Source organism: Frieseomelitta varia, unplaced genomic scaffold (assembly GCF_011392965.1).
Source record: "Frieseomelitta varia isolate USP_RPSP 00005682 unplaced genomic scaffold, Fvar_1.2 scaffold_345, whole genome shotgun sequence".
NCBI lineage: Eukaryota > Metazoa > Arthropoda > Insecta > Hymenoptera > Apidae > Frieseomelitta > Frieseomelitta varia.
The window spans coordinates 316,096-340,104 of NW_025110085.1; the positions used below are offsets into that span (position 1 = coordinate 316,096).

General features: G+C 36.2%; 4 protein-coding genes and 2 long non-coding RNA genes across 11 annotated transcripts; 3 read left to right on the forward strand and 3 right to left on the reverse strand.

The window, feature by feature from the left end:
• Nucleotides 1-1,127: 1,127 nt before the first annotated feature.
• Nucleotides 1,128-6,703, reverse strand: LOC122530532 (myb-like protein X). Of its 4 annotated transcripts, XM_043657583.1 has the most exons (4): nucleotides 6,246-6,702; nucleotides 4,898-5,426; nucleotides 4,124-4,210; nucleotides 1,128-4,066 (listed from the first exon to the last, which is right to left on the reverse strand). In XM_043657583.1, the coding sequence occupies exons 1-4, from the start codon at nucleotides 6,396-6,398 to the stop codon at nucleotides 1,938-1,940; spliced, it is 2,898 nt and encodes a 965-aa protein (XP_043513518.1). In that variant the 5' UTR covers nucleotides 6,399-6,702; the 3' UTR covers nucleotides 1,128-1,937. The 4 variants fall into 4 exon arrangements, with proteins under 4 accessions (XP_043513518.1, XP_043513516.1, XP_043513517.1 ...); XM_043657581.1 differs by having other exon boundaries at nucleotides 4,124-5,426; nucleotides 6,246-6,703; XM_043657582.1 differs by having other exon boundaries at nucleotides 1,128-4,210.
• On the forward strand, nucleotides 6,596-11,939 carry LOC122530533 (sodium/potassium-transporting ATPase subunit alpha-like). Of its 3 annotated transcripts, XM_043657586.1 has the most exons (10): nucleotides 6,596-6,695; nucleotides 7,196-7,508; nucleotides 7,851-8,163; nucleotides 8,424-8,552; nucleotides 8,648-9,054; nucleotides 9,519-9,788; nucleotides 9,870-10,184; nucleotides 10,284-10,701; nucleotides 10,786-11,074; nucleotides 11,158-11,939. In XM_043657586.1, the coding sequence occupies exons 1-10, from the start codon at nucleotides 6,619-6,621 to the stop codon at nucleotides 11,726-11,728; spliced, it is 3,102 nt and encodes a 1,033-aa protein (XP_043513521.1). In that variant the 5' UTR covers nucleotides 6,596-6,618; the 3' UTR covers nucleotides 11,729-11,939. The 3 variants fall into 3 exon arrangements, with proteins under 3 accessions (XP_043513521.1, XP_043513520.1, XP_043513519.1); XM_043657585.1 differs by lacking the exons at nucleotides 6,596-6,695; nucleotides 7,196-7,508 and having other exon boundaries at nucleotides 7,848-8,163; nucleotides 8,627-9,054; XM_043657584.1 differs by lacking the exons at nucleotides 6,596-6,695; nucleotides 7,196-7,508 and having other exon boundaries at nucleotides 7,848-8,163; nucleotides 8,627-9,054; nucleotides 9,519-10,184.
• Nucleotides 11,940-12,071: 132 nt separating this feature from the next.
• On the forward strand, nucleotides 12,072-14,506 carry LOC122530534 (protein obstructor-E). Its single transcript, XM_043657587.1, has 4 exons — nucleotides 12,072-12,234; nucleotides 13,411-13,734; nucleotides 13,820-14,216; nucleotides 14,293-14,506. Exons 1-4 carry the CDS (start codon nucleotides 12,198-12,200, stop codon nucleotides 14,411-14,413), a joined length of 879 nt encoding a protein of 292 aa, XP_043513522.1. The 5' UTR covers nucleotides 12,072-12,197; the 3' UTR covers nucleotides 14,414-14,506.
• A 304-nt stretch (nucleotides 14,507-14,810) lies between these two features.
• Nucleotides 14,811-18,584, forward strand: LOC122530536 (protein obstructor-E-like). Its single transcript, XM_043657591.1, has 5 exons — nucleotides 14,811-15,900; nucleotides 17,204-17,398; nucleotides 17,710-17,894; nucleotides 18,067-18,299; nucleotides 18,403-18,584. Exons 1-5 carry the CDS (start codon nucleotides 15,852-15,854, stop codon nucleotides 18,437-18,439), a joined length of 699 nt encoding a protein of 232 aa, XP_043513526.1. The 5' UTR covers nucleotides 14,811-15,851; the 3' UTR covers nucleotides 18,440-18,584.
• On the reverse strand, nucleotides 17,447-18,128 carry LOC122530538. The gene is made up of 2 exons (XR_006307030.1): nucleotides 18,012-18,128; nucleotides 17,447-17,910 (listed from the first exon to the last, which is right to left on the reverse strand). It is a non-coding gene; the product is annotated as an uncharacterized LOC122530538 (long non-coding RNA).
• On the reverse strand, nucleotides 18,576-19,724 carry LOC122530537. Its single transcript, XR_006307029.1, has 3 exons — nucleotides 19,432-19,724; nucleotides 19,051-19,336; nucleotides 18,576-18,700 (listed from the first exon to the last, which is right to left on the reverse strand). It is a non-coding gene; the product is annotated as an uncharacterized LOC122530537 (long non-coding RNA).
• Between the last annotated feature and the right edge of the window lie 4,285 nt (nucleotides 19,725-24,009).

Here is a 24,009-nt window from a genome sequence, read left to right on the forward strand (position 1 = left end):
CGACCAATGAAAAGATGGTAATGAAAGCATCACACAGTTAATATAATGTCACACGTAGTCATGCATCTTCACATCACGATTTTCGACACAACTATCAACAGGTTTGCGCCAACTAAATTGTTGGAGGGGGTTCGAGCAAATATGATACGGCTAATTTATGAAAAAATAGTTGTTCAATAAGAATATATACAATCGTATGCTAAATGTTCAAATATTTTCTAATTATAGAAATGTAATCAATAAGTAATTAGAGTATATACATGTAATAACTCTTTTAAATAACACTCATTGTTGTAGGTCGCAGACGTGTTCGTAAATGCAAATACGAGTCTAAAATTACGAATTTAAATTGTAATTCTTACCTGAAAACTTTTGGATGATTTTTTGTGATGGATCTTTTCTTTCTTTCCATTTAGAACTGACGCTAACGTGTATAGAATACACGTTATATTCTCATATTATAGATTGATCGCGAAAAATATCGAAATTATGTTCGAGAATGACACGTTTTTTAATTCCGAATTTTACCGTTTCGGTGGCGTTGTAATACGAAGTGAAAAGCGCGCGCATTTCATAATTTGAAAAAAATATAGGAAGCTCTTCTCTAATCCTTATCGTTTCAATAAATAAAACAATTCATTTAACAAGATATCTGTAATTTTATTTCTTTGTAAATTAAATTAAATTTTAATTCTTTAGACTAAATTAAATAAACGTGTTATAATTTTAAGTTTCACAGTTAGTTTTAAATTTTATTAATTTTATGAATATAACTTTGATTATTTAAATTTGAATGGAATAATCATGTTGTTGAATTTACTTTTGTATACTCTGCAAGCATATCGAAGAAAAAATAAAATTCAAAAATTTTAATCCTCCAAACCTTATAAAAACCTCCAAATTTTAACCTCTTTTTAAAAACCTCCTATATTTTAAACCTCCAAATCTTATAAAAAAAAAAAAAAAATGATTTTGAAAAAATTTTTGTCAACGAAGGCTTTAAAGTGATGCAACTTTGTTCTGAGAAATTTTTTGCAATAAAAGATAAGATAGATATCTGGTGATCCTATTTAGCTAAAATAGCCTGTATGTACGGTGAAGGTGTCTCTAAAAAATAAACAACACAATTTGACATTTACACATCATGCTTTATATATTGATATATAGCTTCAAATGTTTATAGAATATTGGATAATTTAATAATTACCATTTCCATTCTAGTTTGACAAAATTAGCATAATATGATTAAATACACATTACAGTAAGTTTAAAGTACCTTGTATGTTCCCAATAGTGGAATCAATTGTATATAATGGTAAAAAAATGTGATACATCATTAAAAGATTTTGTTAATAATTGAAACAAAACGAAGGAATAAAATATAACTGCTGACGTATATATATATACAAACGTCTTATGTTTGGTATTTGTGTGTACAAATACTATAAGACAGATATCTAAAATGAGTGATTAAATTTACAATATTTTTCACTTCATTTTTAGTATTTCTATAACATATTTTTGCACCAATAAAGATAAAATTTTTGTTACACATGATATGAAAATAAACGTTTTTGTTTTCAAACTAATTTTACTTTTTATATGAAAAGTAAAATTAATAGACACTAGCTTATTTTTATATACTACTATTATCGCTAATAATTAATGTTGTAAAAATAATGCTATAATTGCCACACAGAAAATGAAAGAAAGATAAGGAAATTGAAATATAATAATAATAATATATAGATCATTTTTTGTATGACTGATTAACAAATCTAGCGATTAAAATGTTTATCTGTACTTGTCCAAAATGTATAGAGATTGAATTTTTGGTGTATAAAATTATGATTTAAAATTTAATATCGATCAAATTGGATCTTATAGACTACAAATCAAAGCCTGTTTCATAGCTATCTTTTAATCTAATAGAAAGTTTAACCTTCCATCTGCTGAAGTTTGTCTTCAAGACTGTCTTGGCTGTCATTCGTATCATTTAAACTGATTGTGTGAGTTTCATGATCGAGTTCCATCACAGAATCTTCCAATTGACTCTTCTGTACCTCTAATACATTATCCGATGGCTCAAAAATATCTGTTGACTCTGAAAGATCTTGCTCATCTAAAGTCAAATTTGAATTTTGTTCAGGTTGTTCCATGATTTGTTCTTCAGACACTGATTCCATTTTAATGGAGTCAGATTCTATTTTGATGCAATCCGATTCCATTTTAACGGAATCCGGTTCTGGGGGATCTGATACATCCATAGAGACAGGATGTGAATTAGTTTCAACAACGACTTCTTCTTTTTGTGGATATTCTTCTGAATTAGATGGACCAGCTTTTGGTTTATCATTATAATTTTTCTGAGAAGAAGATTCTCCAAGAGAAGATATCTGAGTGAGATTACTCAGAACTGTTTCCTGCATTTTGACTACAGAATCAGCTGAATCCAATATACTGCACAATTCGCGACTCATTTCTTCCACTTCTGATGTTTCTTCTGATTTTACAACAATAATCTTTTTATTTCCATAAACTTTGGAACTGGTTATTAATGGTTTATTATCTTTTTTAGCGTTAGTAGCAGTAGTAGTTGTTGTTATTGCTGGTATTGCTACTACGGTTGATACAGTAATTGATTTTGATATTGCAGAAACATCCTTTGGTATATTTTCTGCTTGCGTTTCAGATTGAATCTTTTCTTTCTCCTTTCCTAATTCGGGCTGAATATCTTCTACTTTTGATGTTGTTGAAGTTGTTATAGAAGTTATTGTTACATCATTGTCATTATATTCTTGTTCTTCGTCGTACATACTTTGCTTCTTCTTTACAAACACTCTCTTCAATGGCAATTGTTGTTCATCATCGGATTCGTCGTGACGTTCTGGTGACATTTCCTCGATAGGTTCATACTCTTGTTGCTTTCGAGCCTCCAATTCTTCAATCTTCAAACGTTGTTGCTCTACTCTCTTTTCCAGTTGTTCTAATTTTTCTTTAGTTTCTTGATCTCCTACCACTAGTGTAGGTTTCTGTGCAGTACATACAATTGGTTTTGTTATCGAAGGCAATGCATTTGTAGACTGAGATGTTTTCAATTCAAATTTCGGAGATTCGCTCAATACAGTATCGTTACTTTTTATCGTGGCAGATGGTTGCCGAAGTTCCGCGGATGACTGTAACACCGCTTGAACCAAACTCTGATGCTTATCAAGTGGTTTTTTTACAACAACTCTCTTGACAACATTGCCAGTTGGCAGCTTTGCTAATTCAGCTGGATCGATTATCGTACCATCGGGATTCATAATAACTTCTCTGGTGGTATCTCCCTGACGAATAATTCGACGAACAATTACTCTTTTCGTTACTTTGTGACCTGTAGTAGGTGTTTGAGAACTACTACTTGTAGCATCCTCATCTTTTACAGATGTACTAGTAGATGTTTCAGTACTAGCAGTAGGTTTTCTCACAACAATTCTCTTTATTACTTTAACTGTGTTTACAGCTTTTGGTGTGCTACTGACTATCACAGGAATTTCAGATTTTTCATCTTTTATAGAAACTTGATTTTGTGAGCTACTCTGTCCTTGCTGAGGTCTTGATTGATTCGTAGGTGTAGATGAGTCTTTACTTTGTTCTTGAACATTTTGATGTTTTAGAGGTATTTTATGCTCTTTAAACACTGATGCAACAATTTTTTGAACTTGCGCTTCCGTTTCATCTACACGGGAAGACTTTGAAGATTCTTCATTCTGTTTGGACTGTGTAGGTTTTGTAGCCGATTGCGACTGATTGCTAGTTGGACTTTGCTTCATCTTGCTATCTTGTACCTCTCTACGTTGAATAGGCATCAAAGTTTTAATTGTCTTTTTGATCATATTTCCATCTTTATGTCTGACGTATACTACTTGTTCTTTTTGATTTTCTTCTTTCTCTGATTTTTCTTGTTCCTCTTCGCTTTCTGACGGTTTAGTTGGCTTTGGAAGCTTTTTCACAATATACGCTGGTGGTTCATAATCATCGTCTCCATCTGAATATTGTTCTTCCTCCTCCTCTTCGTCAGAATCTAAATCAAGTTTTGTTTTATTGTCTGGTTGTAATCCATCTGGTCCCATTTTCTCACCTGCTTCAATATGTTGTTTTATATGTGTAACATAATCTGCCCTATTCCTGCACGATTCCTGGCAGACATCACACGTCAATCCCATACCTGTGCGTTTTGTGTGCGTTAATTGATGTACTTCCAAACTCTCTTTACGTTTGAACGCTTTGCCGCAATCCTCACAAACGTGACGTTTTTCTACAGAGTGTGTTCGCATATGTCTCGTTAAATGATGAGATAGGAGGAATGAACGAGGGCACAGCTTACATAAATATGGCCGATGTCCAGCATGTGTTGTTAAGTGACGAGCTAATTTCGTACTTGTACGGAATGCTTCTTTACAATATTCGCAAACAAAAGTCTTATCTTCGTTATGCAGCACCTCGTGTCGTTCTAAACCCTGTTTGTATGTGAAACATTTGTTGCAAATATTACATTGGAAAGGTTTCTCTTTTTTATGTACGGAATCTTCATGCTTTTCTAATTCTTCGGTAGTGAAGAATTCGCGATCACAATGCTGACAACCATAACGCAGTTCATCTCTATGAACTTTCTCATGGCGTTGCAGTAAATTCGCTCGCGAGAATTGTTTGTTACATATTGAACAAGAGAACGGTTTCTCTTCTGAATGCGTGGTCATATGTTTTCCAAGGTCATATTTAGAAAAGAACATGCGGTCACATTCTGTACATTTATAATTACGATCACGATGAGCTCTTTGAATATGCAAAGCAAGAGCCTGCCGCAAAGGAAACGTACGATCACATTGATCGCATGCATGTACCCTTATCTCACCTGGTTCTAATTTTCGCTCTTCTTTAGTGCTATTTGCATCTTGGTCTCCTTCGCTACCAGCATCTTGTTCTTCTTCATAAAAATCATGTTGATCCTCTTTGTCCCTCTGTTTCTCCACTTGCCTGTCTCTTTCTCTCTCTCTTTCTCTTTCTCTTTCTCTTTCTCTATCACGATCCCTATCTCTTTCTCTATCACGATCCCTGTCTCTTTCTCTTTCTCTTTCTCTTTCCCTTTCTCTATCCCTATCCCTTTCTCTGTCTCTTGTATCCCGTCTTTCCCTATCACCATTATCAACTCGAGGTTTCTTACTTCCTTCAATTTGAGGTCTTTGTTCCGAAGGTCGTTTGTTGTTCATGTCAGGAGGATCATTCGGAATTGGCGGAAAAGGTCTTGGTAATACACCAGACAATGGATAAGCTCTTAACGCTTCATCAGCTTTCTTGCACTGAAGTTTAAATTTGTAAGATCTGTCCAGATTCCAGCGGCACATGCTGCATATCATTTGAGGCATTCCATCAGCTGCATACACCTTAAATACATAATGTCATAAGTGTCATGTTACTAATATTTATTACAACTTGATGTAAGAAAATAAAAAATTTATTGAAGAGATTGCAGGAGATTATATAAAAGTTCATTTAAAATTGTCATATCATGTAAATTAAAGTTTATACGTATTATTAAGTTAAAGTTTATACGTATTTTACAAGCATAAAAGCAACGTAATATAAGATATAGTAAGTGCATGATTATTTTCCCGCCAAAAATTCATTAGTGTAAATTATTGTAACAAGAGAGAAACAGTGAATACTATTTTCACGAAATGTTTATTTATTTACGTATATAGATAAATATCGATAATAGAAAATATTAAAACGAAAATATGATGAATTTTACATTTTACCATCGCAGCACTTAAATGAAGTTATCGATGACATATGATTTCATCCTGTCAATTACATTTATACGAAAATTATCAAAAATTATAATTCTAAAATCTCGATTCATTTACTGTTAGTCGCACGTAGTTGTTGCAGCGAATCAAAAGTTTTTACGATCGAATCGAAATATAACGAGAAGTGATTAAATGCATTTCACTCAATCGGCAAATGTGACATCTGCGTTACCCGAGTCGTACCATTCACTGTCTATTGGCTATCCGTTCGATGAAAGATATCGATGATAATCAAAGGACGATACTTTTAACGCAGAGAAAGAAAAAAGCCGAAAGAACGAACGAGATGCAGCGAGCGGCGATAAATAAATACTTGAATGCATGCCTCCCTCGAGAATATGGTAGTCGGAGAATAAATCAGTAGTGGTCGATGCCGTTTTAAAGGAAAATTACCTCGATGGCGACGCATGACATGATCTGCAGCGTAAGCGGCACTTGAAATGGTTTGCTGTGATCCCTTTCATAGATAAAGGAAAGTGGCTCAGTTTCCGTTAGGCAAAATCGACAGACCCGCCTGGACCTGAGCGGCGCCGGCCTATTCTCCATGTTTGACTGACTACCGTCCGTTCAGGCACCCACAAAGCACACACGCGTCGAAAACGCCGTTCTTCTCAAACGTCGTGTATTCGTACTGTAACGCACTATGAAACCAGTTACGAGAGAAATGCTTGATTTTGTTGGAATATGTCACTCATTAAACAAAATTTCAAGAAACGACGCCGAGCGTCGGTAAGCGTCCCGTCACGAACGACGAACGAGTGGGACAATGTACACACCGCTATGGCGCTATTATGGCGGTCCGAAAACTCGCTTTCTCTGCGTGGCGTCTTCCGTACTTTTCAGGTTTGCACAGCTTCGGCCTTTGCACATTAGCGCCACCATCTTCTTCTTCCATTTCTCGACATCAAAATACTTGGTCGGTAATGTAGGACACATGTTCTCATTCAGTCGCGACGCAGTCGATATTTCGATTAATCGTGCTGAATATTTTTATAACGCAGGAGAAGGTTGATTGTTTGAATATTGAAACAAACGATGAAGATGAAAATAATTAAATCCTAAGTAAGTAATCATCGATCTTTCTTTCTACACTGCTTTTTATATTTAATGAAATGTTTCAAAGAAATTTTGTTGGCAAATGTTCTCAAATTCTTCACAAGATAAAGCGGCCATTATTTCAATTTTTCAGGAACAAAAGTCAAAGCACATTTATTCAGGGTAAAATCGACACGCCATACGATACTGCGAAAATATTTTTGTTACGATATCTCGATAGAATTTTAGTGTGTCAAATGTATATACGTATTTTTATAAAGGTTATATACTATTTTTAATTTGTATAGAACAATGTCTGCTGCAACGAATTGGTTTCGCAAATGGAAAACGCTGCCATGCACAGGTAGACAAAGACGACTACGTGCTACTACTGGGAATCTGGAATCCCTACGTCGTGACATCGAAACGGACGTTCACCTCCGAGCGATAGAGGATTTGTTACAAAGTCTAGGAACCGATGCGACGCGTGGCTTATCCACGACTGTTGCATGCGATCTTTTGAACAGAACTGGTCCAAATGAATTGACACCTTCAAGAAAGATCTCGAAGGCATTGAGATTCTTACATTTATGTTTTGGAGGATTTTCTTTGTTGATATGGGTATAAACATTTGAGAAGTATACAAATATTATTATTATCAATAATAATAATATTATTATTAATAATTATCAATGTGTTATTATTATAAATAATATTAAATATTGTTATGTTAAAATAATATTATTATTATTAATTATCAATATGTTATTATTATCAGTAATATTAAATATTATTATATTAAAATAATATTATTATTATTAATAATTATCAATATGTTATTATTATCAATAATATTAAATATTGTTATATTAAAATAATAATATTATTATTATTAATAATTATCAATATGTTATTATTATCAATAATATGGTGGATTAAGAATTAAACGTACAAATTGGTTAGATAGGCGTTGTGTTATGTTTCTGCAATTACGTCTTGGAGTATGGCACTTACGGGGAAGCTTCCAAGGAACATTTGGGACTTGGTATCGTGCTCGTCAGCTTAATTTTAGTGACAGCGATGTTCAGCCATTACCAGGAGTCGAAGAGTTCCCGAATTATTGAGTCGTTCCAGCAGATGTTGCCGCAAAAGGCGAAGGTTCTGCGGGACGGCGAGAAAAAGGAATTGCCGGTGGCTGAATTAGTTGTTGGGGACATTGTCCTCTTGGAAACCGGTGACCGAGTACCCGCTGACATTAGGATTCTGGAATGTCAAGGTAAATTCGTATCGCTGCAGTTGCGACCGTAACTTTCTTATTTCTCAGCAAAAAAAGGTCCTCGCCTTTCTCTTTGCGGACGCTCGAGATATCGTGTACGATTTTGTTTCAAATGCACGATTCACTGAATCGTCCAATATTTAGCTCTATATAGCAAATTAACGAAATTTATATCATATACGTGCATTACATTTCTTTCTTTACAAGTTGGTTTCATTAGCTGCCCGAGCATTCTGAAAAATGTATATGTTGCCATTAAGGTCTTAAGGTCGACAATGCCTCCATCACCGGAGAATCTATTCCACTTTCAAGAACAGGTAACGTTCGTCCGACGAGCAATCTGATGGAAGCAAAGAACATGGTTTTCTTTTCAACCGACATAGTGGAAGGTAACACGCGTGTTAACATCTCAATTACAATTACAATTACAGTTTCTCAAGATCTCCTGCATCGCTTCATAAAGTTTCGTTTAAATGCGCAACAGGCACCGGGAAAGGAGTCGTGGTTGCTCGCGGTGACCATACGGTGATGGGCAGAGTGGCTAAACTAACTTCTAAATTGGCGCCAAGACCGACGCCGCTCTCGCGCGAACTTCATCGATTTATGAAATTAATCTCATGCTGGGCCGTATTCCTCGGGATACTGTTCTTTACCTTGTCCACTGCGATAGGCTACAGTTGGAACAATTCGATAGCGTTTCTAATAGGTATAATAGTTGCGAACGTGCCGGAAGGATTGATAGCTACTATGACCCTCAGCCTCACGTTAACAGCGAAGAGATTAGCAAACAAAAACTGCGCGGTGAAGCATCTCGAGGCCATCGAAACACTGGGATGCACAGCTGTTATTTGCAGTGACAAAACAGGAACGCTCACGCAAAATAAAATGACCGTAAGTATACTTTCCTCTGCGAATTTTCAGTTCTACTACGTTTCATCAAACAACGTGATACCTTCTTAAATGCTAACATTTCGGTTCACTGAGTTTCTCTTGTTTTAATTTTGCAGTATTTTGGTATTGTAAAGTGTAGGCAATAATTTTACAATGGATTTTATTACAAAGTGTATATTTTCTTGCTAAGCTGAAGACTAACTCCGACGTGCGACCTTGGTGACGTTCTACCGACCGAATGCCCCTCGTTTCGTGCACTCTTTCGGGTACCTTCCGACCTTCATCCGGATATCCTAGCTTTGTTTTACAGCCATGAGTCATAAACCTTGGAATCGGCCCATGGTCCTTAATCTCGAGTGACCTTTTTTAATAGGCGAGGAAATCTTCCCACGGCTAGGAACGGGCGGCGTGGCTAACATTCGCTCGTAAAAGCAATCATAAAGTTAGTCTCATTGTCTGCTCAGGTCCGACACATGTGGTACAACGGTGAATTGCAAGAGGTAATGGCTTCTGACACGTGGAGAAAATATACGAAGAATCCTGGATTTCATAACTTAGCCAGGGTGGCCAGTCTTTGTAATCGAGCTGAATGGGAGCCTCTACCAAAGGACATGCCTGTACCACCGTTAAGTAAAAGGAAAATTTTAGGCGACGCTTCTGACGCTGCTTTATTAAAATGCATGGAAGTTCTCGTGAAAGGAGGTGCGGAAGCATATAGAAGAACTTGTACAAAGGTGTTGAAGTATAGTTGTTTGCAAACACCTATCGTTTGTCAACGTAACGAATCGTGGTTTTTCTTTTTTTTTTTGATTCAGGTGTTCGAAATACCGTTTAATTCGACGGAGAAGTTCCAAGCGAGCGTTTACCTGTGTGGCAAGAAGCACGTTGTTTTCTTAAAGGGTGCGCCGGAAAGAGTTTTAGAACGATGTTCAACCGTAGCGTTCGACAACGAAACGAGGAAACTGGATGATGAAATCAGGAATGCTTATACGGAGTCTTGTTACATTCTAGCAAATAATGGTGAACGCGTGCTCGGTTTTGCGGACCTCGATCTCCCCGTTTCTCCCTTTTCGCCGGGTTACGTCTTCAAGGAAGACCCACCAAATTTTCCTCTTCAAAATTTGAGACTGGTAATTTCAATTCGCGTTACTTTGGTCTTTATTAAGGCAAAACAGCAAGAACAATACCTTGTTAGATGAACACGTAACTGAATCGTTCTGCGTTGTTAGATTGGGCTGATATCGATGATAGATCCTCCGAGGCCAACGGTGCCCGACGCAGTGTACAAATGTCGCTGCGCCGGAATCAAGGTGATCATGGTGACTGGGGATCACCCTGACACAGCGAGAGCAATCGCAAAGTACGTCGGCATCGTCACCGATGATTTTTTGCATCACGATCGCAACGAGAAGAAGCACTCGATCGTAGTGACGGGAGTGGAGCTGCGAAACTTCGACTCGGAGGAACTCGACCGTATCATAAAGCAATATCCCGAGATTGTTTTTGCTAGAACATCTCCTGTGCAAAAGCTTCGGATCGTAGAGAGCTGTCAACGACTTCATTTAATCACTGCGGTCACTGGTGACGGTGTCAATGACTCACCGGCATTGAAAAAGGCCGATATCGGGATCGCTATGGGGATTGTCGGTACATACTTTCTTCTATCTTGTTGTTTGCTCGTCTTATCAATGTTGTTTCAGCGATATATTACATCGCGTGTCTCGTTAACAGGCTCGGACGTGAGCAAAGAGGTTGCAGATTTAATTCTGTTAAACGACGATTTCGCATCTATAGTTACCGGGATCGAAGAAGGCCGAAGAGTGTTCGACAACTTAAAATCAAGCATCGCGTATACTCTGGCCAGTAACGTTCCAGAGATAACACCATTTTTGGCATTCATTGTATTTGGCATTCCTTTGCCTATAGGCGTGATCTGTATACTGTGCATAGATCTTGGCACGGACATGTGGCCAGCCATTTCGCTGGCTTACGAGAAATCTGAATCAGACATTATGCTCAGGTGTGACCGATCATTTTATTCCAAATATTCATCTCTATCGTTCTTACTCTGCCAGTCTTAAACTGTTGTATTCTAAATTATAGGAAGCCGAGAATTCCATTGAAAGATCATCTCGTCAGCCATCGGTTACTCTTCATGGCTTACGGACAGATCGGCATAATCGAAGCTTGTGCCGGTTTCTTCACGTATTTCGTGCTGATGGCGGAACACGGTTTTCTACCTTATAAATTGCTACATTTACGATCGTCGTGGGATAGTATCGTGGTAAACGACTTGCAAGATTGTTACGGCCAGGAATGGACGTACGAACAACGAAAGATCCTCGAATATACCTGCCACACCGCTTTCTTTGTCAGTATAGTCATTGTTCAAGTTGCCGACCTGATGGTTTGCAAAACCCGTCGCATCTCGCTTTTCGATCAAGGCATGAACAACTGGGTACTTAATTTCGGAATAATTTTCGAGATAACGGTAGCCTGCATCGTTTGTTATGCTCCTTACATGGACGAAGTTCTTAGAATTTATCCATTGATCTTCGAATGGTGGTTACCTGGTGTACCATATGCCGTGATTATTCTCACTTACGACGAGCTCAGAAAGCTTTGGATTAGAAGAAATCCTGAGGGATGGTGGGATCGTGAAACCTGTTACTAAATTCACAAAACGAATATAACGTGATTCTGATGGTATGACAGAACAATTTAAAAAAAAAGAAAAAAAATGAAATAAAAATAGAATTGATAGAAGAGAGAGAGAGAGAGAGAGAATACACGGATGTGAAGGGCCATTGAAAGTCTCAAGTGCCTGCTAATGAAATTTCAATTTTATCAAATACTCTGTGTCTAAAAATTCTTGGAACATTGATCATCCTGTTTAATATACGGAGTGTTCGATCGACGCGAGTATGCAGAAGAGCAATGGTTTTCTTTTGATTCTACGCGGTCATCGAGTGTTGCAACCTCGTGGATGGGAAAGTGGGGGATGCATATAAGGCTGTGGGACCCTCTCGATGCGATCCAGTAGTCTCTAGTCATCAATTCCTTCGCGTCCGAAGAGCTGTGACTTGATTCTGATATAACGAAGAGAGCATACATTTATCCGAATATTCACGCCCTCCGTCAGGATGAAGACGGAGGTATTCTATCTACTAATCTGTCTTGGTGAGTCCTTTCGTTCAAGTAACATTTTGATCTTTATTAATTGAGTAGTACGCGTTTTCACTCGTTTGAAAAACTTTCTAGTCTGGCAAATGTAAGCCACGTTCGATTGATCCAGCAAAAGTTCCTGCACAAACTCACGAAATACTTGCATTTTGAAGGATTTGCATTGTGAGATAAAAGGACAAAAGCTCGACAATAACTGTTAAAATGATACCCAGTTTGACTAGTGACCTTTAACCGTGGGTATTGTCTTACTTCTCGCAGGCTACTGTTGATCACATCTGATCATATGTGAAATACACATGCAATATGGAAGTCGTAGCCTTAATACGCATGCATATTGATTTAATATCATAGAATTCGTATGATTCATAATTTATTTGATTGATACGTCCTACGTAGACGTGTAATTTCTATCTAACTACGAAACAACTTGCGCCATCGTTCGTTGTTGAGAAATCAATTCGCGTCGTAATCAATGTCGTATGGAAAGTTTAATTTCATCGAAAATTTCAAGAAGAAATCGATCGAGATACGTCAACCGAAATCTTCAACTATTTCTCTGCTTTTCTTCTAAAATTTCTCTCGCCTGAAGTAAAATTCGTTTGCACGATCAGAGCTAAACGATTTCCAAAACGGTCTCGTTCGAAGGCTATATAGAGTGTTGGAAAGTGAACAGGTCTGAGCGATTAAACGACATTTAAATTTCTGACCGAGCAGACACACACGAGAGCCGGCCACTTTCTCGCTTTCTTCTGTTCGCGAGGTCGACCGGCACGGCGTTTACGTACTACTGGCGTTTATATTCAGGGACGCAAGACGTCGCGCCGCCTTGAAAATACTCCGACTAGTCGACCCTCTCTTGCCATTCACCGTTCTTATTCTCTTCTCTTTGTATTTTTTATTCAAATTCATTCGTTATTCCTTGCGACCGTGGACGCGTGCGAATGCATCCGCATTGTACAGTTTCTCGCAGAGAAAGAATGGAAATGGAATTTTATTGCCAATTCGAGATTAAATACGCGTTTTCTTTGCAGCAAAGGCACGGAGGAAAATTTATTTATTTTTTTTTGCTTTTTTTTTTGGCCAGGAAATATCAAATAACGTCTCTGCTAGACACGGCTCAGAGAAAAGAGTCGTGGATCGACCAAGTCGTAACAATCGAACGTGTTTCAGGCGTTGTCACCGCCCTAACCAGGAAGCAAGAAGCGCTCGAGCAAAATCGTAGGAAAGTAGCTCTGCCAACGTTGCAAAAAAAGCAGCCACCTACGCGAGAGCAGCAGGAGGAATACGAGGACGAAGAAGAGCTTTCGGATCAATGCCCGGAACCTAACGGCTATTTCCCGGACGCGGAACAATGTGACAAATATTACGACTGTCGGGATGGCAAACCCATCGAGAAATTATGCCCAGATGGTCTTGTGTTTAATGACTTTAGTCCACAGCATGAGAAGTGCGACCTGCCGTTCGGTATCGATTGCACCAAGAGGCCAAAATTACGTAAGTAAATTGGAATATATCGCAAGTATGGCGCTGAGCTAAATATCATGCTTCTCTGTCAGCTATAAATAAATGTGATTTTCAGAGAAACCACAAGCTTCTCCGCATTGTCCAAGAATGCACGGTTACTTCGCCCACGAAGATCCCAGAATATGCAATACGTTCTATTACTGCGTCGAAGGAAAGTTCAACATGATCACATGTCCAGAAGGCCTGGTCTTCTCGGAGAAAACGGGCATTTGCAATTGGCCCGACGAGGCGCAGAAGAAAGGTTGCGGTTCCAGGGAATTATTCAACTTCACGTGCCCCAAAGTGGACGAGTCTGTCGCTGCTACCCATCCTCGATATCCTGACACGGAGGACTGCCAGTATTTCTACGTGTGTGTGAACGGAGAGATACCTAGAAGAAGCGGTTGCAAATTAGGTCAAGCTTTCGACGAACGCACTGGAAAATGTGATTGGGCGAGGAAAATACCCGAATGGTAGGTACAAACAATTGTAGATTCAGTGGATAAATAGTTGTCAGAAATTCAACGCAGTCTTTATGTGAAATTTTAGCAAAGACTGGTACAAAGGTCAACTAACCGACGAGGAACTGGACGCCTTGGAAAATCCACCGCCGAAACCGAAACCTTCTGGTGGGCATGGCAGAAGAAAAGGCGCCAAACCACCGGCGTGAATTTAAGATTAAGTTCATGTTAATGTTCACCGACATACTTATTTTTTAGTATTTTTATTTTTTTTTTTTTGGAAAATAAAACATTTTGAATACGTGTCTCTTTTTCGTAACGTAGGAACGAAATTATTTTCTAATTGTTACACAATTGCATAATTCTGTTACTGTCACGCATACTCGTGACTGTCTATAGCGTAAACTCTGAGAGTGAAAGTTTTCACTTTTATCTATAATCATTAATATTTCTCGACAGAGTCGTGAAAATTGGAATATAAAATTTTCGAAAATTGCTTCTGATTATTTGTTTGAGACTTTGCGTGTATAATTATTTGAAACAATAATACGCGATGAAAATTGTAATCATAATACTTTCTACAAACAAGTTAGTCTTTCAAGCTATTTGTATCCATCAGCGTTGAATATCTTTATTACTTTTCTTTCAGTGACTACGAAACGCGTATAAATTTTCGTGAGCAGTGAAAGTAATCGAAGTCTGAAACTTCCTCGCATGTTTCACGAGAAATGTTTCCGAAATCTGCTCGATCGATCAGTGTGTCTACGTGTAACGCTTTCGTGATAAATTTAATTTAGTGTCGTTTTCGCAACGATAGAATCGACGAAATTTTATATAACGTTAGAGTAACGTTAGTTTCATATCAAACTTTCTTATTCTATCTTATACTAATTGTTATTATTTTCAACTTAGATTCCGCCATCTGTTACAGATCAGTAGTTTATTCAGTGTAAGATTACTAAGATGTGTAAGACAGAATTAAAAATTGAATAAAGAATGCAATAAAACAAGAGCAAAAATTATAGGAGGATTATATAAGAAAAATAGGAGGAAAAAGTATGAGGGATCTCCTTCGTAAACCAATAAATGATCTAATATTATTTAGTATATATTCGCTTATCGTCCGATTAAATTTATAAGGAATTATTTAAACGAGATATGATTAAATAGAAATGCAAGTTTACGACATGTCGTAACGATATAATGTATACCTGGATTTCGAAACATTCGAAGAACATAATGATCATTTGTAAAGATCGCGGTAATTTTAATTTTTCTGCAAAGAATAGCGAAGGACGTCGAAGTGAGAGTACGATGGAAAAAAGAGGAAGAAGATGAACAGCGGCGATGGCAAGAGAGAAAGAAGGAGACTAAAAGCGCGTGGCCCCTCCGATCAATCTCGATTCTAGACGGTTATCCGCATCTATGAAAATGAAACGAAAGTGGGGAAGAAACATTGGACGTAGTGGGGAACCAACGGGGTATACACCGTGGCGAGTTGCCGAAGAGCTGCAGTGTTTCGCGACGGAGACACCATTTCGAAGGGAAACCAAAAAGTATAGATATTATCACATCTCAGTGACCAGTGTATAGAATAAACTTTGCTAGATTGTCTTCACCCGAGTTGAGAGAATAAAGGATAAAAATATGGTCGGAGCGTCTTTTCTAACGATATTGGCTATGATTGCCATAGCGCGTAAGTATTGTGTTATAATTTTTTTATATAAAGCTTGAAATAACATGCTTAAAATAATAAAGAAACATTTCTTTTTGCTGTTGAAGCATATATTAAAAAATATCACATCCGGTGTGATTAATCAATATTCAAATTCAAAATTTTATTTTGCATACTAACGATTATATTGTAATTCTAATAAATAATGAAATTGCTTTCGTTGAGTATATTATTTTTATACTTCTGTACACTTTTCTCATACCGAATGAAAATATACTTTTTATACTTAATTATATATTTCTATAAATTAAGAAGCAATCCGAGCAAGCATAAAGTTTATCGAATTTACTTTGCAAGTATCCAACTAACAGAGTACACGTTAATTACCGAGAGGGAAAAGAATGGTTTCACTGAAACAGATCTCAGACTTTCTCTTCATTTCACGGCACGATTTGCCACAGCTTCTGAAATACTACTGAATTTCCGGCATCATAATCATCGCGCGAAACCGGTAAAATTTCATAACTGTTTAAATATCTGAAACTTGCTGCCCATCCCACGGAGAAAAATCATATCATTTAGTACAGTAATCTTAAAGATATTCATTTCGCCTGGAGAGTGTGTAAGAGACAGTCGTACTAAACTTTCTAAAGCGTAAATGTCAGATCTGCTACTCGCTGAGTTACATAAGTATCTACATGCTTGTCGTCTCTGAACACATGTAAAACCGATAAATTACATGAAGAAATAAAACAATACTGATCGACTTGAGATTCATGGGACAGAAAGAGAAGTTAGGCTGGTTCAACTACCTCGCGTATGCTACAGCACTTCTCGCCAAGCTGTTTTATATGCTTCTTGAAGCGTGGCATTGATTTCCGGTGTATCTTGCAAAGTAAATGCCGCAAGTAACGTGGAGAAATTTAAGAAATTCGTTCCAATTTCTTTCTCTCTTTTGATTCTAGATTTTTACAAAGTGAAAACAAGTCCCCTGAGAATCGGATTTCATCTATCTGTCCAATTTCCAGTCCTGTCATAAAATATTCTGTTCAAATAATACAAATGTTAATCGATTATCATAAATTCTCCGACAGCTCATAAATACTCTGAAATTTTATTTTCACCATAATAGAAACTTCATATTGAAAAGAAGTGAAGAGATATCTGAGAAATGAAAGAAAGTGAAAGTGTAATATTTGTGAATGTACGCAGACGACTAACAAATCGGCGTTTCTTAAATAAACATTGCGTTTGAAAAGAAATGGAGAAAATTTCATTATTGCATAAAAAGAGTAAACTTTCATTTATGTGAAACTTGTTACAGACGGTGCATTCAACTGCCCGAGTAAAGATGGCCAGTATGAGGATTCAAAGCAGTGCGACAAATACTATGAATGCATCGATGGCATTGCCACGGAGAAGCTTTGTCCAGATGGACTGGTTTTTGATCCGCTCAACCGTAAAGTGAACAAATGCGATCATGTATTCAACGTTGATTGTGGAGATCGTCTTGAATTACGTAAGATTATCGTTGTTATAATATATTCTAAAATAGATTCTCTCAGAGTTACACAAAAATTTAGTAATCTTTATTAATAACATTAAATAAATTCTGGACCGTCATAATTTAATCATTTTTTTATATTCTTGCAATAAATATCTGTATCAAGTACTGAAAATATTCATTGGAATAAAATTGAGCTGTCCGAGTGCGACACGTTACGCGTGTCATTGGCTTTTGCGGTTAATGTCCTTGACATACAGGATTCGATAACGATAAATAATGAAAGTGCTTTCAATATTACCGTTATGTTTCTTTTACCCGTGCAGAACCACCTCAACCGACCAAGAAGTGTCCGCGAAGAAACGGTTTCTTCGCTCATCCAGATCCGTCTGTTTGTAATATCTTTTACAATTGCATTGACGGCGAAGCTATCGAAATTACGTGTACCACTGGACTGCACTTCGATGAATATAGTGGCACGTGTGTATGGCCTGACAGCGCTGGTCGAGAAGTAAATATTTTGTGTCCTGTACTTTAAACACATAATTTGGCATTTATTTGTTTTGACTTGGAGTTGGGAATATTCCAATTTGATAGTATATACAGTAAATGAGAAATGAATGAATACCGTAACAACAATCTGTTCTCTACGAGTATGTATATACTTCTATATATTTCTGTAGGGATGTGGAGTAGTAGACAAGAAGTTGAAAGATGGTTTCGAATGTCCGAAAGAAAGTCAGGTCGACACTAGAGGAATGGTTGTCGATCATCCTAAATTTGCCCATCCAGACGATTGTCAGAAGTTTTATGTTTGCTTGAATGGAGTAACGCCACGTGAACAAGGTTGTAGCGATGGAACTGTTTATAATGAGGAACAGCAAAGATGCGATGCACCTGAAAATGTCCCCGGCTGGTACGTATAATGATTAATTTAAAAAAAATGTATGTGTAAATTTATATATGAACATGGAGCAATTATAAAGGAAATTTAATTAAAAAATTATACCTTTTCATAGTGAGGATTGGTACAAGGACGATGACAAGAAACCATAAAAAATCTTCTGAATTTATATGTCCCGCATCGGGATCTTGGTATCATCATAAAATCACATCATCCTTGTTTAGTGGGTAATCACGTGTGTGATTAGACATTTGAATGTTCATAATTAATAAATTTTGTTTCATTTTATTCATGTTAGCTTTTGATGTTTTCTTTTATCGCTTATCCCAACTTGTTTACAGTATTACTGACAATATAGTCGATATAATGGATCTTTTAAGCGAGTCTGTATTATTACTCGTTCATTATTTACTCTGAAAAATATTAGCAGGAAACTTGTTTGTACAGATTTTATAAGACACAAGTGTTGAAATGTGTACGAAGTGTCTTTGAGTTTTCTATCGTAACTAACGAAGCGTATCGAATGTAACTTTCTCCTAGACACTTTATCGCTTTTTATTCTTAAATTCATCGACAGAAGACTGTTCGTGTTAATGTACTTTTTATATGCATATATTTTCCGTCTAATATATGTCGAATATCTGATTTTTACTTAACATTTGAAATAAAATAATAAGAATGTGTGAAACTAATTGAACAGAAGGCTAAAATAATGCCAATATTGGTGTATTACATTAATAATAAATATTAATAAATTTCTTACGAGCTGTTTAAAATATCGAGATGATATATTCTGCATATATCTATAACTCATCGTGTGAAAGATACTTGTAATAATTATAAACAGAGAGATAGGTATGACCAATCTAAACTTTCCGAACTGTTTCCTGATTACATTGTACTTGTGTAATTGCACGGCATTCATTTATACCCGATTCAATCTAAACTGAAATTTCTTGCATATAGCAAGGATCAGCTGAATCTGGCTTGATTGTAACAGTACCTTAAAGTGCCGTGTACAGAGAAAGGGAAGCAGGAACTCTCCGCTTCTGCAACAGTTAAAATTTAATCGCGATCAAGTTACTCACGGGAAACTCATAAGTAAATTATCAGTTTTTAGATGGCTATAAAAATTATTGCTGACATAATAACACTTTGTTCGATGTATAGAAATGTATAACATCAAAAACAACAGTTCCATAATGTTGCAATTTTTGAAGAATGATTTTTGATCAGGTTATGATAAGAACGGTGTTCTTTCGCGAGGATATTGAGAAATCACTGGTTACCACACATGTTTAAAAAACATTTATATCTTCCGGATTAAAGACTAGAACATGTTTCGAAAGAAAAAATTATTTTGACTAAGAACGGAACGAACATGGCATTATATGTGATTGTATGCCTCACGTTCTGAAATACCGACCATGAAAAAACACAGAGCGTTTCTTACGCCCTCTATAATTCGCTATAGTGAATTATGTCCAACTCAATCGTCAAAGACGATAAAATCAATAGCACTGTTCTTACGAAACTGCAAATACACGGCGTTTTTAAGCAGTAATTAACATAATTGAAAAATTTTGTTGAATATAATTGCATATTACTAAATTAAACAAGTCAAATTCATTAAATTTGGAATTTAAAATTATGATGTAAAATCTAGATACTTTATTTAACTTAATATGGATAAAAGTTTAAAAAATAAAATTACAGATATTTGATAGATTAATTGTCTTTGTTTAATAAACAAAAAAAATTTGAAAAAGAAAGTTTTTTTATTTCTTGTCCCGAGTTGCACAATGTATATTCATAAAAATGCGCGCTTAAATAAAGATTACAGCGCCAGTAAAACGGTGAAACCTACAATTAAAATATGTACGAATTTCTATCTATATTTATTGAAATGCAATAGTATTGCGTGGTCAAGTTTAGGCGGGAAGCATAGCAAGACGTATTTAGTATTATTTCAAAGTTTTCATATTATATTACATTATATCGTATTATTATAAATATATACGATTGAATATATTTTTATTCGATATATTTTTTACTTTTCTGTAAATCGGTCTTGTCGTGTTTGTTCAACCCCCCCCCCCCCACCTTCCGTAAAATTAATTGGCGACGCGAACCTGTTGCGCAGGGGGTAGGTAGTCCAGTGTCGAAAATCGTGGTACAAAGACGTATCACTTCGCGCGCGACATTTATTAACTGTGTAATTCTTTCATCGTCATCTTTTCACTGACTGTATGCACACTGCGCTCAAGTTCCTTTAACTAACGTACGTTTTTACTCAATTATTTGTCGAATATCATCATAATTTGTCACTAAATTACATCTTTCCCTTCGATCATTTTTTCATTGGTCGTATTTATTGGTAGTTTGTATTATGAGTTTTTGTATTTGTTTTCGATTTGGATCATTGCCTAAATTTAATTTTTATTTATCCTTTTTATGCATCTATTTAAATGTTTTGCTTTGCTTTTGCATAGATTATTGGTATAGAAGAAAATTTCCAGCCGTTAGAGACGACCGTTAGAGACGTTACGAAAGTCAATATGGCGCAACGGTAAGTCATTAATGACATTTAATATTTAATCATGTATTAAGTCGTAATATTTAATTGATTCTAATAAGTATATCGTTTTATTTCATCCGGTTTTATCGGATAATTGATACCCTTTTCCAAGTAGTTTGTATTATTTTCGAATAGATACGAATATTATTATACGGATAGATTTGAACGTACATATATATATTAATACGGATAGATTTGAACGTATTCTGCGCAGTCGCATCTTTCGTCTATTGCGCAGCTTCGTTTAACTGGCAGAAAACTACTGCCATCTTTGATGAATATGAAATACATATTTGAAACACAAGATGGGTACTCAGAGTATAATTTTTACAAATTAATTATATTTGCAAAGACTATTTTGCAATATTAGGAAATGTTAATAATAATAATATTTTAAATAGGTATATCAATTAAATATTCCGAATTCTTTGTAATAAAAAATTAAGAAAAATATAAAAAAAAAAGTAAATTTATTCTTTCTTTATTTTCTTTTCCTTTTGACATTTTCACTTTTCTTTGAAGCATAATTTTTATTCAAACGAAATTTCAAAGCTTTAACATTGTAATTATTAAAATTTTCAATCCGAATAGATTTTTATTTTTCATTATCATAAATTAATAGATGATTAATTGATTACCTAAAAAAATTAGTGAAAAAACGAAACGAAAAAGATATTTCACTTTCGGTTTTGCTGTTCAGATTTATATTAAGTGGATAATGATTATATTTTGCACAGCTCTCTTGGCTTATTAATTTTCTTTTTCTTCATGTATCTAGAAAATTTTTAAGATGTCGTCGTTGTGTTACATTTTGATTAATTAGGATTAATTGTATTGAGTTTTCATCAGCGTTGAGTTTTTACATTGAACTGATAACTTTACTCAACTCATAAGATCCCCAAATAGTGGAACACAAAAATATATTAAACAACTCTTAAGTTCATAAAATTTGTAAAATTTGGGTTAATGTCATTTTCGATTCTTGAGCTGCTGCAGATTTCTAATAGATAAAATTTGCCGAGTTTCGAGGGACGATTTTAATTGATTTTTGAACATTAACAATGAACTATCTTTCACTCCTGTAATTTAATATGAAAACGCGTAACTTGTTGGCAAAACTGTTGGTAACCTTTGTTGATTGAACGGTTTTAGAATAGTTGGGTGTTCGGTTAAATGGTATTCCAATAATCGAGGTTGAATAGTACTGTAAAGAACGTTGGATTCAAACATGTGCGTATAAGCATACGTTAACATGCAAAGGGACACTCACACCGTCTGTTGAGATAACATTCAAAAGTCTAGGGAGAAGTTGGCCGAGTAGCTGGAGTGTAATATTAGGAACACTTTGAAAGGTAAAGTTGCACCAATAACAGGTCTAGCGAAGCTCGAAAAGGTCAATAGAATATGCAAATTGGCCTTCAAATGGTCGGCTGGAGGTTTTCTTTGGTTTTCATTAAGTCGTTCAGACTCTCCTTACGTCTCCCTCTAGTCTGCTGTGAAATATGCTGGCTCAATTATATCAAAGAAATATACGACAATTTTTCGAATTAACCTTAAGGATGAAATTGTTACTCAATAAAATGATACATTTTTCTAACCTTGTAAAGTGAATATTACAGACAGTTTTTAGAGTCATTGTCTTTTTTTAAATGAATTCTTATGAAAATTCATTGAACTCTGTATCTGTCACTTATATGGATCCCTTTGAGGATAATTATTATTTGAAAATTGTGATAGAATCTACCAGTGCAAAGGTTCCGTTACGTTGATCAGGATAGCTAAGAAAAAAAGATGATTCTAACGAAAAACCGATTTTACGAACAAAAGCAAAAGATATTTATGATCTTGTGGTCTTCGTCGTTGTCGATCGAATTGAAAGACGAAAATTATTACATTTTTGAGCGAGTGGAAGAAAAATAGCAAAAGACAATTTTTTAACGATTGATCGTTGATAATCTTTGTGCAATCGTCAGCTAGAAATCAGCTAGCTGCAAAAGAATGCGGCAGAGTGGGTAATTATGCTGTAGTCGAACAAGTTCAACTCCACCTTCGAGAATCTCGAGGGAAAAGTACGAAAGGTTCCGAAGAATATTCTTCGGGCAGTGTTGATTTTCTCGTGTAACTCGACATCGAGGCATCCGCTCGCACGAGTCGCCCCAGACCTTTCGTCGGAAGCTTGCGGAAAGTCTCTGGTTCATTTTTTTTTTCGAATTAGAAGGAGACGGTAACGGAGGCGATCGGTAATCGATATCCGTGGAGAGCAAGGGCTCGTAAACTGGCCAAACAACGATTCGTCCGAGCGAGGCGATTGGTTTAGCAGTAGTGGCCACGTTTACAGGTGTGCGATTGCTAGAACAGGTGAACGATTGGTTCGACCCATCCCGTTCTTCCGTTTCGGAACCTCTCTTTCCCCTTCGTTCAATTCTCCTTTCCCCATTTCACGAGATAAAGCGTCAGAGTGATCGCTAATCTCGCCTCGCTCTTACACGCCCTTTCTCCCTCCCGTATTTAAATTTTCACCGGTAGCTTCACCAATAGCTTCGTTACATTTTTAATCGAACTGCAGCCCGCTTTCTCTCCCTTCCCTCCTCGCTCGGTTATGCGAAAAATCAGGAACACAATAAATGTAATATTCGCTAATATTCGCGTTTTTTTTCCCCCATTATAAATTATCGGGATCGCGATACGAGCGTTTAGCTAGTTATGCTAGTTAGGTAAAAGAATAAAATGTAGTGTAGAGTATAATGTTAGGTGTTTCTATTACATACAACGATACAATAGCTGCAGTTACTTGTCTGACAGTGGTGTCAGTGTTCAATTTGTGTCTACAGTCGATGCACCTTATCCAGTGATTTGAATGAAAATTTTGGAACGTTTACTATTGTAGAGATATAACGTAAATAATATTTATTTAATAGGAGCAATGATAATGGAACGACAAGTAATTAAACAAGATAAATAACATTCAATCAACACGAGTTAACAACTCAAATAAACTCTTTTAAACAGCTCTTTCTGAATGATCTCTCGCGACTCTCGGTTTTTCAACTCGTTCGACTCTAATCTTTCTAAAAAGAAAAACACAATTATGTTGGACTTCTCGCATCACATTCATATTTCATCATATATTTCTAACAAACGGGC